Genomic DNA, 13,266 nt, shown 5'->3' on the forward strand with positions numbered 1-13,266 from the left:
GTAAAACAAGAACCTGGCACAGAGCCAAGCCCACCAAAATCTACCTCACCTCAACACAAACCAATACCATTAAACAATCCACCATCACATCTACCACCAATGAGAAGTCCAGTCAGTTCTGCTGCAATGTATAGTTATCCCAACCAGGCTGTACAAACGTCACCAACATCGGCCATACCGGTAACATTCAATCAAGGCCAACATGGCAGCGTTTCGTATCATCCACCTTCTGTTGCTTCAGGACCTCTCAATATTGACCCAAGACAAGCTGAGTTGGGTAAGATGGACTATACTATAAAGAATAAAGTTTTTAATTAATAATTTTAGAACTATGCAGACGCAATTTCACTTAGTTTGAAATAAAACATCATTGGAAATGAAAAGGACTGTTAAAGTGGCCATACGAATGAGGATTAGGTATTTATTTTTGATTTTTAATTCACGAAACAATTTAATCATGGCTTCCTACTTGAAAAATCAGTGTGAAACAATATATGACAAGTCTGTGTTGTAACTTAAATACATTGTGAAAGCTAAAAAAAAAAGTTTGTTATTGTTTGTACAATATCATACATTTTATATTATATTTATTAATTTTCTGCAATGTATTGAGTTACAAACAAAGACTTGGTAAATGGTTTTCTCACATTGATTTTTCAAGTAGGAAGCCATGATGAAATTGTTTTGTGAATTAAAAATCCAAAATAAATACCTTATCCTCATCCATATGGCCACTTTAAAGGCCCATGATTCAATCCCAGGTTTTTGTAGTAGTGCTAATATATCATTTTAGTCATAAGGATTGAAAAGATTATTCTTTTATTCTTAACCAATTGTCTGTCACACAACTATTTACCTGGATTAGGCTTAATTCTAATCCTGCACAGGCCTTTAAGCCTGGTTAGGATTAAAATGTGAAAACCAGCTACCTGGCAGACCAATGGAAAAAGTTGGACCAGAACAAAATAATAGCTCGTGCAGCGGCAGCAAAGCTGCCCTGTAGCGGCTCAATGACTAGTACGCATGCGCGTCGTATATGCGCGTCATGTTGGGATCCCTAAGTCAGTGTCTTGTAGCCTGGAATCAAGTCATGTTGGGATCCCTAAGTCTGTGTCTTGTAGCCTGGAATCAAGTCATGTTGGGATCCCTAAGTCTGGTATTTTGCTTGACCTGTTACTTTATTGAAGCTTTGAACTGAAAACAGGTGTAAATTATTATTGGGTCTTCTTTTCACTGTGAGATGGCATAATTCATAATAGTGTAACCGTTTCATTAATTAATTAAACATAATTACTATATTTAACGTCACTGTCAGAAATTGTAATCTAATTTTAGGTTTTAATATTGACAGTTAGAGTGAAATGCCAGGCATTGAGGAAAAGAAAGAGCCAAAAATCACCGACTGAAGGGATACTAATGAAGCTACTGGTCCTAAGAAGGATTGTATTCTGTCAGTATCAGTTAGCTTTATACTAACTATATGAGAATTGATAGGTCAAAGAATGTTCAGAATATTTAAATACTAATTCATAAAAATATGAATTTTTGTTATTTCAGATCAACTGACAATGGCTGTTACAGTAAGTCACCATCAAACCTGTATATATAGCCCATCTCAGTTGTCTGCTATACGAGTCAATGTCCACGATTCTCTCAAAACCAAATTTGAACCAACATGGGTAAGTCTATATAACCATTTGTTATTTGAAATTGGTAAGAATGATACTGAAAATTTTAAAATGGCATATATGATAAAATTGTCATGGCAGTATCTAATAATATATGAAAGTAATATTACATATGCAAATACAATTTCAAAAAAATAAATCTTCGAATAAGTCGTAGAATTTGAATGAATTTTTATTGCACCTTTGCATATTTTGATCAGTACTAATTAAATTCACCCAATGAAATATAAATATAAAATAAGATGACCAGTACTCCTTTTGAGGCTGATGTTGTTGACAACCTTGCATAGTATAATGTATTGCCTCAATATTACGCTATCCTGTAGTTGCCATTGGCAGTATTTTTATACCTTGTATTTTAATATGTACTTGTATAAATTTTTGGTTAATAAATTGAAATGCCACCATCTTGTTTATCGTTGTCTAACAGTCTAAAGATGAAGTCTGGTTAAAGATGGCAGAATACCTGACATCACATATGACAAGGATTATTCATTTTGCTAAGATGATCCCAGGATTCCTCAATTTCTGCCAAGAAGATCAAATTGTTCTCATTAAATCAGGTTGGTATCATATATAAATAAATAAATAAATAAAAAGGTCAGGTCAAAAGCTAAAGGTCAAGCTGACTTTGCCATAAACACAGTTTGGAATAAAGTGTTGTTTATGGAGTTATCAGTTTTGGAAACTTTGATGTCTTGGGTGAGACTGACTTTGCCATAAACACAGTTTGGAATAAAGTGTTGTTTTTGGAGATATCAGTTTTGGAAATGTCTTGGGTGAGACTGACTTTGCCATAAACACAGTTTGGAATAAAGTGTTGTTTTTGAAGTTATCAGTTTGGGAAATGTCAGGGGGACTTTGAACTAAGGAATGTTCACTATAATAGTAGAAATTATTTTGTTATGAAGCAAAATTGTGTTCTTTTAAACAGAAATGTTCATAACAGTGAGGTGTTCATTATTAAAGGTGTTTGTTATAATGAAGTGTTCATAGTATTAAAGTGTTCACTATAGTAAATAAAACATGCCTCGGTTGGAAATATCATTTTGTGGACATGAAAGTTTGGAATGAAAGTACATTTGTTACAATGAAATCATCATACCAGCTGTATTACACTGTTACTGTTACATAGTAAATGGCTATAGTGAATCATCATACTAGCTGTATTACACTGTTACTGTTACATAGTAAATGGTTATATTGAATGAATCATCATTGTACTTCATTCTAAAACTTATATTGTATTTATTGTTATTGGACATTAAAAGTTATTCATATTATATTTATCATAAAAAAAGACAAGAAATGAAATTTATTGTATGTGATTCAGTCTAGCTTTTGATTCGTTTAGGAGGTCTGGAAGTGATTCTTATAAGACTGGGACGGCTCTTTGATGAGAGTACCGGAACATTTCCAATGTGGGATGGAAATTTTACTCTACAACATTTGAAGAGTTTAGGTAAGGGAATGATATACTGTATTAAAACTTAAAGTTTGTAGTCTTGGTAAGGGAATAATATACTGTATTAAAACTTAAAGTTTGTAGTCTTGGTAAGGGAATGATATACTGTATTAAAACTTAAAGTTTGTAGTCTTGGTAAGGGAATAAATATACTGTATTAAAACTTAAAGTTTGTAGTCTTGGTAAGGGAATGATATACTGTATTAAAACTTAAAGTTTGTAGTCTTGGTAAGGGAATGATATACTGTATTAAAACTTAAAGTTTGTAGTCTTGGTAAGGGAATGATATACTGTATTAAAACTTAAAGTTTGTAGTCTTGGTAAGGGAATAAATATACTGTATTAAAACTTAAAGTTTGTAGTCTTGGTAAGGGAATGATATACTGTATTAAAACTTAAAGTTTGTAGTCTTGGTAAGGGAATAAATATACTGTATTAAAACTTAAAGTTTGTAGTCTTGGTAAGGGAATAAATATACTGTATTAAAACTTAAAGTTTGTAGTCTTGGTAAGGGAATGATATACTGTATTAAAACTTAAAGTTTGTAGTCTTGGTAAGGGAATAAATATACTGTATTAAAACTTAAAGTTTGTAGTCTTGGTAAGGGAATGATATACTGTATTAAAACTTAAAGTTTGTAGTCTTGGTAAGGGAATGATATACTGTATTAAAACTTAAAGTTTGTAGTCTTGGTAAGGGAATGATATACTGTATTAAAACTTAAAGTTTGTAGTCTTGGTAAGGGAATAAATATACTGTATTAAAACTTAAAGTTTGTAGTCTTGGTAAGGGAATGATATACTGTATTAAAACTTAAAGTTTGTAGTCTTGGTAAGGGAATAAATATACTGTATTAAAACTTAAAGTTTGTAGTCTTGGTAAGGGAATAAATATACTGTATTAAAACTTAAAGTTTGTAGTCTTGGTAAGGGAATAATATACTGTATTAAAACTTAAAGTTTGTAGTCTTGGTAAGGGAATGATATACTGTATTAAAACTTAAAGTTTGTAGTCTTGGTAAGGGAATAATATACTGTATTAAAACTTAAAGTTTGTAGTCTTGGTAAGGGAATAATATACTGTATTAAAACTTAAAGTTTGTAGTCTTGGTAAGGGAATAATATACTGTATTAAAACTTAAAGTTTGTAGTCTTGGTAAGGGAATGATATACTGTATTAAAACTTAAAGTTTGTAGTCTTGGTAAGGGAATAAATATACTGTATTAAAACTTAAAGTTTGTAGTCTTGGTAAGGGAATAAATATACTGTATTAAAACTTAAAGTTTGTAGTCTTGGTAAGGGAATAATATACTGTATTAAAACTTAAAGTTTGTAGTCTTGGTAAGGGAATGATATACTGTATTAAAACTTAAAGTTTGTAGTCTTGGTAAGGGAATAATATACTGTATTAAAACTTAAAGTTTGTAGTCTTGGTAAGGGAATAATATACTGTATTAAAACTTAAAGTTTGTAGTCTTGGTAAGGGAATGATATACTGTATTAAAACTTAAAGTTTGTAGTCTTGGTAAGGGAATGATATACTGTATTAAAACTTAAAGTTTGTAGTCTTGGTAAGGGAATGATATACTGTATTAAAACTTAAAGTTTGTAGTCTTGGTAAGGGAATAATATACTGTATTAAAACTTAAAGTTTGTAGTCTTGGTAAGGGAATGATATACTGTATTAAAACTTAAAGTTTGTAGTCTTGGTAAGGGAATGATATACTGTATTAAAACTTAAAGTTTGTAGTCTTGGTAAGGGAATAATATACTGTATTAAAACTTAAAGTTTGTAGTCTTGGTAAGGGAATAAATATACTGTATTAAAACTTAAAGTTTGTAGTCTTGGTAAGGGAATAATATACTGTATTAAAACTTAAAGTTTGTAGTCTTGGTAAGGGAATGATATACTGTATTAAAACTTAAAGTTTGTAGTCTTGGTAAGGGAATGATATACTGTATTAAAACTTAAAGTTTGTAGTCTTGGTAAGGGAATAAATATACTGTATTAAAACTTAAAGTTTGTAGTCTTGGTAAGGGAATGATATACTGTATTAAAACTTAAAGTTTGTAGTCTTGGTAAGGGAATGATATACTGTATTAAAACTTAAAGTTTGTAGTCTTGGTAAGGGAATAAATATACTGTATTAAAACTTAAAGTTTGTAGTCTTGGTAAGGGAATAAATATACTGTATTAAAACTTAAAGTTTGTAGTCTTGGTAAGGGAATGATATACTGTATTAAAACTTAAAGTTTGTAGTCTTGGTAAGGGAATAAATATACTGTATTAAAACTTAAAGTTTGTAGTCTTGGTAAGGGAATGATATACTGTATTAAAACTTAAAGTTTGTAGTCTTGGTAAGGGAATGATATACTGTATTAAAACTTAAAGTTTGTAGTCTTGGTAAGGGAATGATATACTGTATTAAAACTTAAAGTTTGTAGTCTTGGTAAGGGAATGATATACTGTATTAAAACTTAAAGTTTGTAGTCTTGGTAAGGGAATGATATACTGTATTAAAACTTAAAGTCTGTAGTCTTGGTAAGGGAATAATATACTGTATTAAAACTTAAAGTTTGTAGTATTGGTAAGGGAATAATATACTGTATTAAAACTTAAAGTTTGTAGTCTTGGTAAGGGAATGATATACTGTATTAAAACTTAAAGTTTGTAGTCTTGGTAAGGGAATGATATACTGTATTAAAACTTAAAGTTTGTAGTCTTGGTAAGGGAATAAATATACTGTATTAAAACTTAAAGTTTGTAGTCTTGGTAAGGGAATAAATATACTGTATTAAAACTTAAAGTTTGTAGTCTTGGTAAGGGAATGATATACTGTATTAAAACTTAAAGTTTGTAGTCTTGGTAAGGGAATAAATATACTGTATTAAAACTTAAAGTTTGTAGTCTTGGTAAGGGAATGATATACTGTATTAAAACTTAAAGTTTGTAGTCTTGGTAAGGGAATGATATACTGTATTAAAACTTAAAGTTTGTAGTCTTGGTAAGGGAATGATATACTGTATTAAAACTTAAAGTTTGTAGTCTTGGTAAGGGAATGATATACTGTATTAAAACTTAAAGTTTGTAGTCTTGGTAAGGGAATAAATATACTGTATTAAAACTTAAAGTTTGTAGTCTTGGTAAGGGAATAAATATACTGTATTAAAACTTAAAGTTTGTAGTCTTGGTAAGGGAATAATATACTGTATTAAAACTTAAAGTTTGTAGTCTTGGTAAGGGAATGATATACTGTATTAAAACTTAAAGTTTGTAGTCTTGGTAAGGGAATAATATACTGTATTAAAACTTAAAGTTTGTAGTCTTGGTAAGGGAATAATATACTGTATTAAAACTTAAAGTTTGTAGTCTTGGTAAGGGAATGATATACTGTATTAAAACTTAAAGTTTGTAGTCTTGGTAAGGGAATGATATACTGTATTAAAACTTAAAGTTTGTAGTCTTGGTAAGGGAATGATATACTGTATTAAAACTTAAAGTTTGTAGTCTTGGTAAGGGAATAATATACTGTATTAAAACTTAAAGTTTGTAGTCTTGGTAAGGGAATGATATACTGTATTAAAACTTAAAGTTTGTAGTCTTGGTAAGGGAATAATATACTGTATTAAAACTTAAAGTTTGTAGTCTTGGTAAGGGAATAAATATACTGTATTAAAACTTAAAGTTTGTAGTCTTGGTAAGGGAATAATATACTGTATTAAAACTTAAAGTTTGTAGTCTTGGTAAGGGAATGATATACTGTATTAAAACTTAAAGTTTGTAGTCTTGGTAAGGGAATGATATACTGTATTAAAACTTAAAGTTTGTAGTCTTGGTAAGGGAATAAATATACTGTATTAAAACTTAAAGTTTGTAGTCTTGGTAAGGGAATGATATACTGTATTAAAACTTAAAGTTTGTAGTCTTGGTAAGGGAATGATATACTGTATTAAAACTTAAAGTTTGTAGTCTTGGTAAGGGAATAAATATACTGTATTAAAACTTAAAGTTTGTAGTCTTGGTAAGGGAATAAATATACTGTATTAAAACTTAAAGTTTGTAGTCTTGGTAAGGGAATGATATACTGTATTAAAACTTAAAGTTTGTAGTCTTGGTAAGGGAATAAATATACTGTATTAAAACTTAAAGTTTGTAGTCTTGGTAAGGGAATGATATACTGTATTAAAACTTAAAGTTTGTAGTCTTGGTAAGGGAATGATATACTGTATTAAAACTTAAAGTTTGTAGTCTTGGTAAGGGAATGATATACTGTATTAAAACTTAAAGTTTGTAGTCTTGGTAAGGGAATGATATACTGTATTAAAACTTAAAGTTTGTAGTCTTGGTAAGGGAATGATATACTGTATTAAAACTTAAAGTCTGTAGTCTTGGTAAGGGAATAATATACTGTATTAAAACTTAAAGTTTGTAGTATTGGTAAGGGAATAATATACTGTATTAAAACTTAAAGTTTGTAGTCTTGGTAAGGGAATGATATACTGTATTAAAACTTAAAGTTTGTAGTCTTGGTAAGGGAATGATATACTGTATTAAAACTTAAAGTTTGTAGTCTTGGTAAGGGAATAAATATACTGTATTAAAACTTAAAGTTTGTAGTCTTGGTAAGGGAATAAATATACTGTATTAAAACTTAAAGTTTGTAGTCTTGGTAAGGGAATGATATACTGTATTAAAACTTAAAGTTTGTAGTCTTGGTAAGGGAATAAATATACTGTATTAAAACTTAAAGTTTGTAGTCTTGGTAAGGGAATGATATACTGTATTAAAACTTAAAGTTTGTAGTCTTGGTAAGGGAATGATATACTGTATTAAAACTTAAAGTTTGTAGTCTTGGTAAGGGAATGATATACTGTATTAAAACTTAAAGTTTGTAGTCTTGGTAAGGGAATGATATACTGTATTAAAACTTAAAGTTTGTAGTCTTGGTAAGGGAATAAATATACTGTATTAAAACTTAAAGTTTGTAGTCTTGGTAAGGGAATAAATATACTGTATTAAAACTTAAAGTTTGTAGTCTTGGTAAGGGAATAATATACTGTATTAAAACTTAAAGTTTGTAGTCTTGGTAAGGGAATGATATACTGTATTAAAACTTAAAGTTTGTAGTCTTGGTAAGGGAATAATATACTGTATTAAAACTTAAAGTTTGTAGTCTTGGTAAGGGAATAATATACTGTATTAAAACTTAAAGTTTGTAGTCTTGGTAAGGGAATGATATACTGTATTAAAACTTAAAGTTTGTAGTCTTGGTAAGGGAATGATATACTGTATTAAAACTTAAAGTTTGTAGTCTTGGTAAGGGAATGATATACTGTATTAAAACTTAAAGTTTGTAGTCTTGGTAAGGGAATAATATACTGTATTAAAACTTAAAGTTTGTAGTCTTGGTAAGGGAATGATATACTGTATTAAAACTTAAAGTTTGTAGTCTTGGTAAGGGAATGATATACTGTATTAAAACTTAAAGTTTGTAGTCTTGGTAAGGGAATAATATACTGTATTAAAACTTAAAGTTTGTAGTCTTGGTAAGGGAATAAATATACTGTATTAAAACTTAAAGTTTGTAGTCTTGGTAAGGGAATAATATACTGTATTAAAACTTAAAGTTTGTAGTCTTGGTAAGGGAATGATATACTGTATTAAAACTTAAAGTTTGTAGTCTTGGTAAGGGAATGATATACTGTATTAAAACTTAAAGTTTGTAGTCTTGGTAAGGGAATAAATATACTGTATTAAAACTTAAAGTTTGTAGTCTTGGTAAGGGAATGATATACTGTATTAAAACTTAAAGTTTGTAGTCTTGGTAAGGGAATGATATACTGTATTAAAACTTAAAGTTTGTAGTCTTGGTAAGGGAATAAATATACTGTATTAAAACTTAAAGTTTGTAGTCTTGGTAAGGGAATAAATATACTGTATTAAAACTTAAAGTTTGTAGTCTTGGTAAGGGAATGATATACTGTATTAAAACTTAAAGTTTGTAGTCTTGGTAAGGGAATAAATATACTGTATTAAAACTTAAAGTTTGTAGTCTTGGTAAGGGAATGATATACTGTATTAAAACTTAAAGTTTGTAGTCTTGGTAAGGGAATGATATACTGTATTAAAACTTAAAGTTTGTAGTCTTGGTAAGGGAATGATATACTGTATTAAAACTTAAAGTTTGTAGTCTTGGTAAGGGAATGATATACTGTATTAAAACTTAAAGTTTGTAGTCTTGGTAAGGGAATAATATACTGTATTAAAACTTAAAGTTTGTAGTCTTGGTAAGGGAATAATATACTGTATTAAAACTTAAAGTTTGTAGTCTTGGTAAGGGAATGATATACTGTATTAAAACTTAAAGTTTGTAGTCTTGGTAAGGGAATAAATATACTGTATTAAAACTTAAAGTTTGTAGTCTTGGTAAGGGAATAATATACTGTATTAAAACTTAAAGTTTGTAGTCTTGGTAAGGGAATAAATATACTGTATTAAAACTTAAAGTTTGTAGTCTTGGTAAGGGAATAATATACTGTATTAAAACTTAAAGTTTGTAGTCTTGGTAAGGGAATAATATACTGTATTAAAACTTAAAGTTTGTAGTCTTGGTAAGGGAATAATATACTGTATTAAAACTTAAAGTTTGTAGTCTTGGTAAGGGAATAAATATACTGTATTAAAACTTAAAGTCTGTAGTCTTGGTAAGGGAATAATATACTGTATTAAAACTTAAAGTTTGTAGTCTTGGTAAGGGAATAAATATACTGTATTAAAACTTAAAGTTTGTAGTCTTGGTAAGGGAATAAATATACTGTATTAAAACTTAAAGTTTGTAGTCTTGGTAAGGGAATAATATACTGTATTAAAACTTAAAGTTTGTAGTTTTGGTAAGGGAATAATATACTGTATTAAAACTTAAAGTTTGTAGTCTTGGTAAGGGAATGATATACTGTATTAAAACTTAAAGTTTGTAGTCTTGGTAAGGGAATAATATACTGTATTAAAACTTAAAGTTTGTAGTCTTGGTAAGGGAATGTGTTCCATAGTTGAAGTGTACGTGACAGATCTAGTGTTTTATAGTTGAAATGTGACAGATCTAGTGTTCCATAGTTGAAGTGTACGTGACAGATCTAGTGTTTTATAGTTGAAATGTGACAGATCTAGTGTTTTATAGTTGAAATGTGACAGATCTAGTGTTTCATAGTTGAAGTGTGACAGATCTAGTGTTTCATTGTTGAAATGTGACAGATCTAGTGTTTTATAGTTGAAGTGTGACAGATCTAGTATTTTATAGTTGAAGTGTGACAGATCTAGTGTTTCATAGTTGAAATGTGACAGATCTAGTGTTTCATTGTTGAAATGTGACAGATCTAGTGTTTTATAGTTGAAGTGTGACAGATCTAGTGTTTTATAGTTGAAATGTGACAGATCTAGACTAGTGTTTTATAGTTGAAGTGTGACAGATCTAGTGTTTTATAGTTGAAATGTGACAGATCTAGTGTTTTATAGTTGAATTATCGATGATACCATTTGAAATTAGTGGAATATAATCGGTATAGAAGAGTACTATATATTTACAGTAAATCCTAACTTGAAATGAGTTTTAAAAAATACAACTTACCTGACCTACTTTTCAATAGGCGTGATTTCAAGATATATATTGTAGAATAAATACTTTTCATTTCCTCATCTTGTCATCTGTGTTACTTCATTTACCCTTAATATCCATCAAGTCATAAATGAAAACTTACATAAATCACTTTCATTTATAGCAGGAGTAATCACACATGATGGCTTCTTTGAGTCCATGTTTGACTTGGCTAGAAATATCAGTGGTTTGTGTTTAAGTGAAGAGGAAATCGCTCTATTCAGTGCTGTGGTTCTCATCACTGGAGGTAGGTCATAGGTCAAAGGTTATTGGAGGTCATTCAAGGTATTCATTGTGATTGGTGGATGATGTGTATATGAATATTCATGAGGTAAAGTTTCATACAACCAGATTATGTCATCAGAAGTCCTTACGTCCTGGTAGAGTGCACAGCTTGTTGCTATGAATTTAACATTAAACAATTCAAACTTTAATAACTTATGGCTGTTGTCCTGACAATTATAAAAAAAGTACACATAAGTAGCATTTAACAAATAACTTGTTTGAATTAGTAAATTATGATGAGATGGTATCCTGTAAATTCATACTCTCAATTAAAAAAAACCACCCCAAACCCAAACTCAGGATCACATGTAATTGGTATCTAATTTATATGCATTAAGACTCTCTAACATTACATAATCTGAAGTTAATTTTGTCTTGCAAATATTCAATTCTTCACGACTTGTTTTTCAAAGAAAAGAAAATAAATGAAATGTAAATTACATGAAGAAACTAAAAATAGTATATTATCATTTAGTTGAACTTCGTTCTCAGCAGCCTTGGTGCCAAAGAAATGTTTGAATGACTATCTTGTAACCACTGTTTGTTCTTCATGTGTAGATCGGCCTGGATTGAAAGACAGACGAGCTGTGGAACTATTACAGGAGAAGATACTGGAATGTTTCACTAAAGTCCTACATAGGAACCACCCTAAAGAACCAGGACTGTTAGCTAAGGTACTCATGTTTATGCCAACCTTACGTACCATAAGTACCAGCTATGCTGAGTTGATGAGCAGGGCATTGCGAGAAAACCCGCATCTACAGTTCCCAGCACTACATGTGGAATTATTCAGCGATCTCAACGATGAGAATCAATAAGATGTTCCACCATACTACTATACCCATATCAGGAATGGAATGGCCCACCTACCATATTTGGTATGGCTGGAACCATTGATTATTCAGGGGTTGTGCCTTTATAACCATCTCTCTTTGAGAATGATTACTAAAGGCACAACAAAAATTTGTTGTAATTTTGCTGAGAACAGGAAGTACCATGTCATATCTATTGTAGAGAGAGAGAGAGGGGGAGGAGGAGGAGGGGTACTGGGTCAGTTATTGAAAACACAACAAACCAAATACTACCTCATTGTCATCAGGAATTCATATATTAATATGAAAACACTAATTAACCAAAGTCTTTAAAATTACACTGGACAGACAACAAACAATGAAACAACTGCAGGCAAGAAATATTTGACCAGTTCAAACTTCACTGTATTATAGAAAATGAAAGGAACATAATAGTTATCCTAGTGTTTTTTGTTAGGTTAAAAACAGCTTATATCACTCATATTAAATATAATACATTAACACCATATACGCATGACTACGCATTGCATGACTACCAATTTATAGGCTAAAATTGAAACCAAAACCATACTTAACAAGAAATCTTATCCCAGTAAAAACTAAAAAGAAACTTTCATTCCCACAAACGTTTCCTCAGGAAAGTCTTGCTGTTCTGCTGTAATTGAAATGAAACTTTTGTTTATAAACTTTAGACAGCCATTCTGATGGTCAAACAGTTTTTGGAATATGAAATTGTTAAGCTACATTTTTTCTGTGAAATAAATCAAACATCACAATCAAATTAAGAATGTAGGGAAAATGACAAACACAAATAAGGTAGATTGTAAGTACTAAGATTTTAACCAATAAGGTAGATTGTAAGTACTAAGATTTTAACCAATAAGGTAGATTGTATATATGCATGATTCCCATCCTCACCCCTTCTTCATCTCTGTACCCTATCCTTACCCTCCCCCCTATTTCATCACTGTATCTGACCCATCCTCACCCCTTCTTCATCTCTGTACCCTATCCTTACCATCCCCCTATTTCATCACTGTATCTGACCCATCCTCACCCCTTCTTCATCTCTGTACCCTATCCTTACTCTCCCCCCTATTTCATCACTGTATCTGACCCATCCTCACCCCTTCATCATCTCTGTACCCTATCCTTACTCTCCCCCCTATTTCATCACTGTATCTGACCCATCCTCACCCCTTCTTCATCTCTGTACCCTATCCTTACCCTCCCCCTATTTCATCACTGTATCTGACCCATCCTTACCCCTTCTTCCATCTCTGCACAGTCCCATCTTTTATCCCTCTTCTATCCCCGCACCCAATCTTTACTCCCACTTCCATCTCTGCACAGTCCCATCCTTA

The 13,266-nt window shown here is 30.5% G+C and overlaps 1 protein-coding gene across 1 annotated transcript in view; it reads left to right on the forward strand.

Moving 5' to 3' along the window:
* Positions 1-11,908, forward strand: part of LOC144447216 (nuclear receptor ROR-alpha A-like) — a 31,751-nt gene extending 19,843 nt beyond the window's left edge. Inside the window, exons 4-9 of the mRNA XM_078137119.1 lie at positions 1-277; positions 1,558-1,679; positions 2,119-2,251; positions 3,043-3,150; positions 10,930-11,052; positions 11,649-11,908. The exon at positions 1-277 is cut by the window's left edge and continues 77 nt beyond it. Of these exons, the coding sequence (XP_077993245.1) occupies positions 1-277; positions 1,558-1,679; positions 2,119-2,251; positions 3,043-3,150; positions 10,930-11,052; positions 11,649-11,908 (1,023 nt within the window). The remainder of the gene's footprint in view (positions 278-1,557; positions 1,680-2,118; positions 2,252-3,042; positions 3,151-10,929; positions 11,053-11,648) is intronic.
* Positions 11,909-13,266: the final 1,358 nt, after the last annotated feature.

This window comes from Glandiceps talaboti, chromosome 16 (assembly GCF_964340395.1).
Source record: "Glandiceps talaboti chromosome 16, keGlaTala1.1, whole genome shotgun sequence".
NCBI classification, from domain to species: domain Eukaryota; kingdom Metazoa; phylum Hemichordata; class Enteropneusta; family Spengelidae; genus Glandiceps; species Glandiceps talaboti.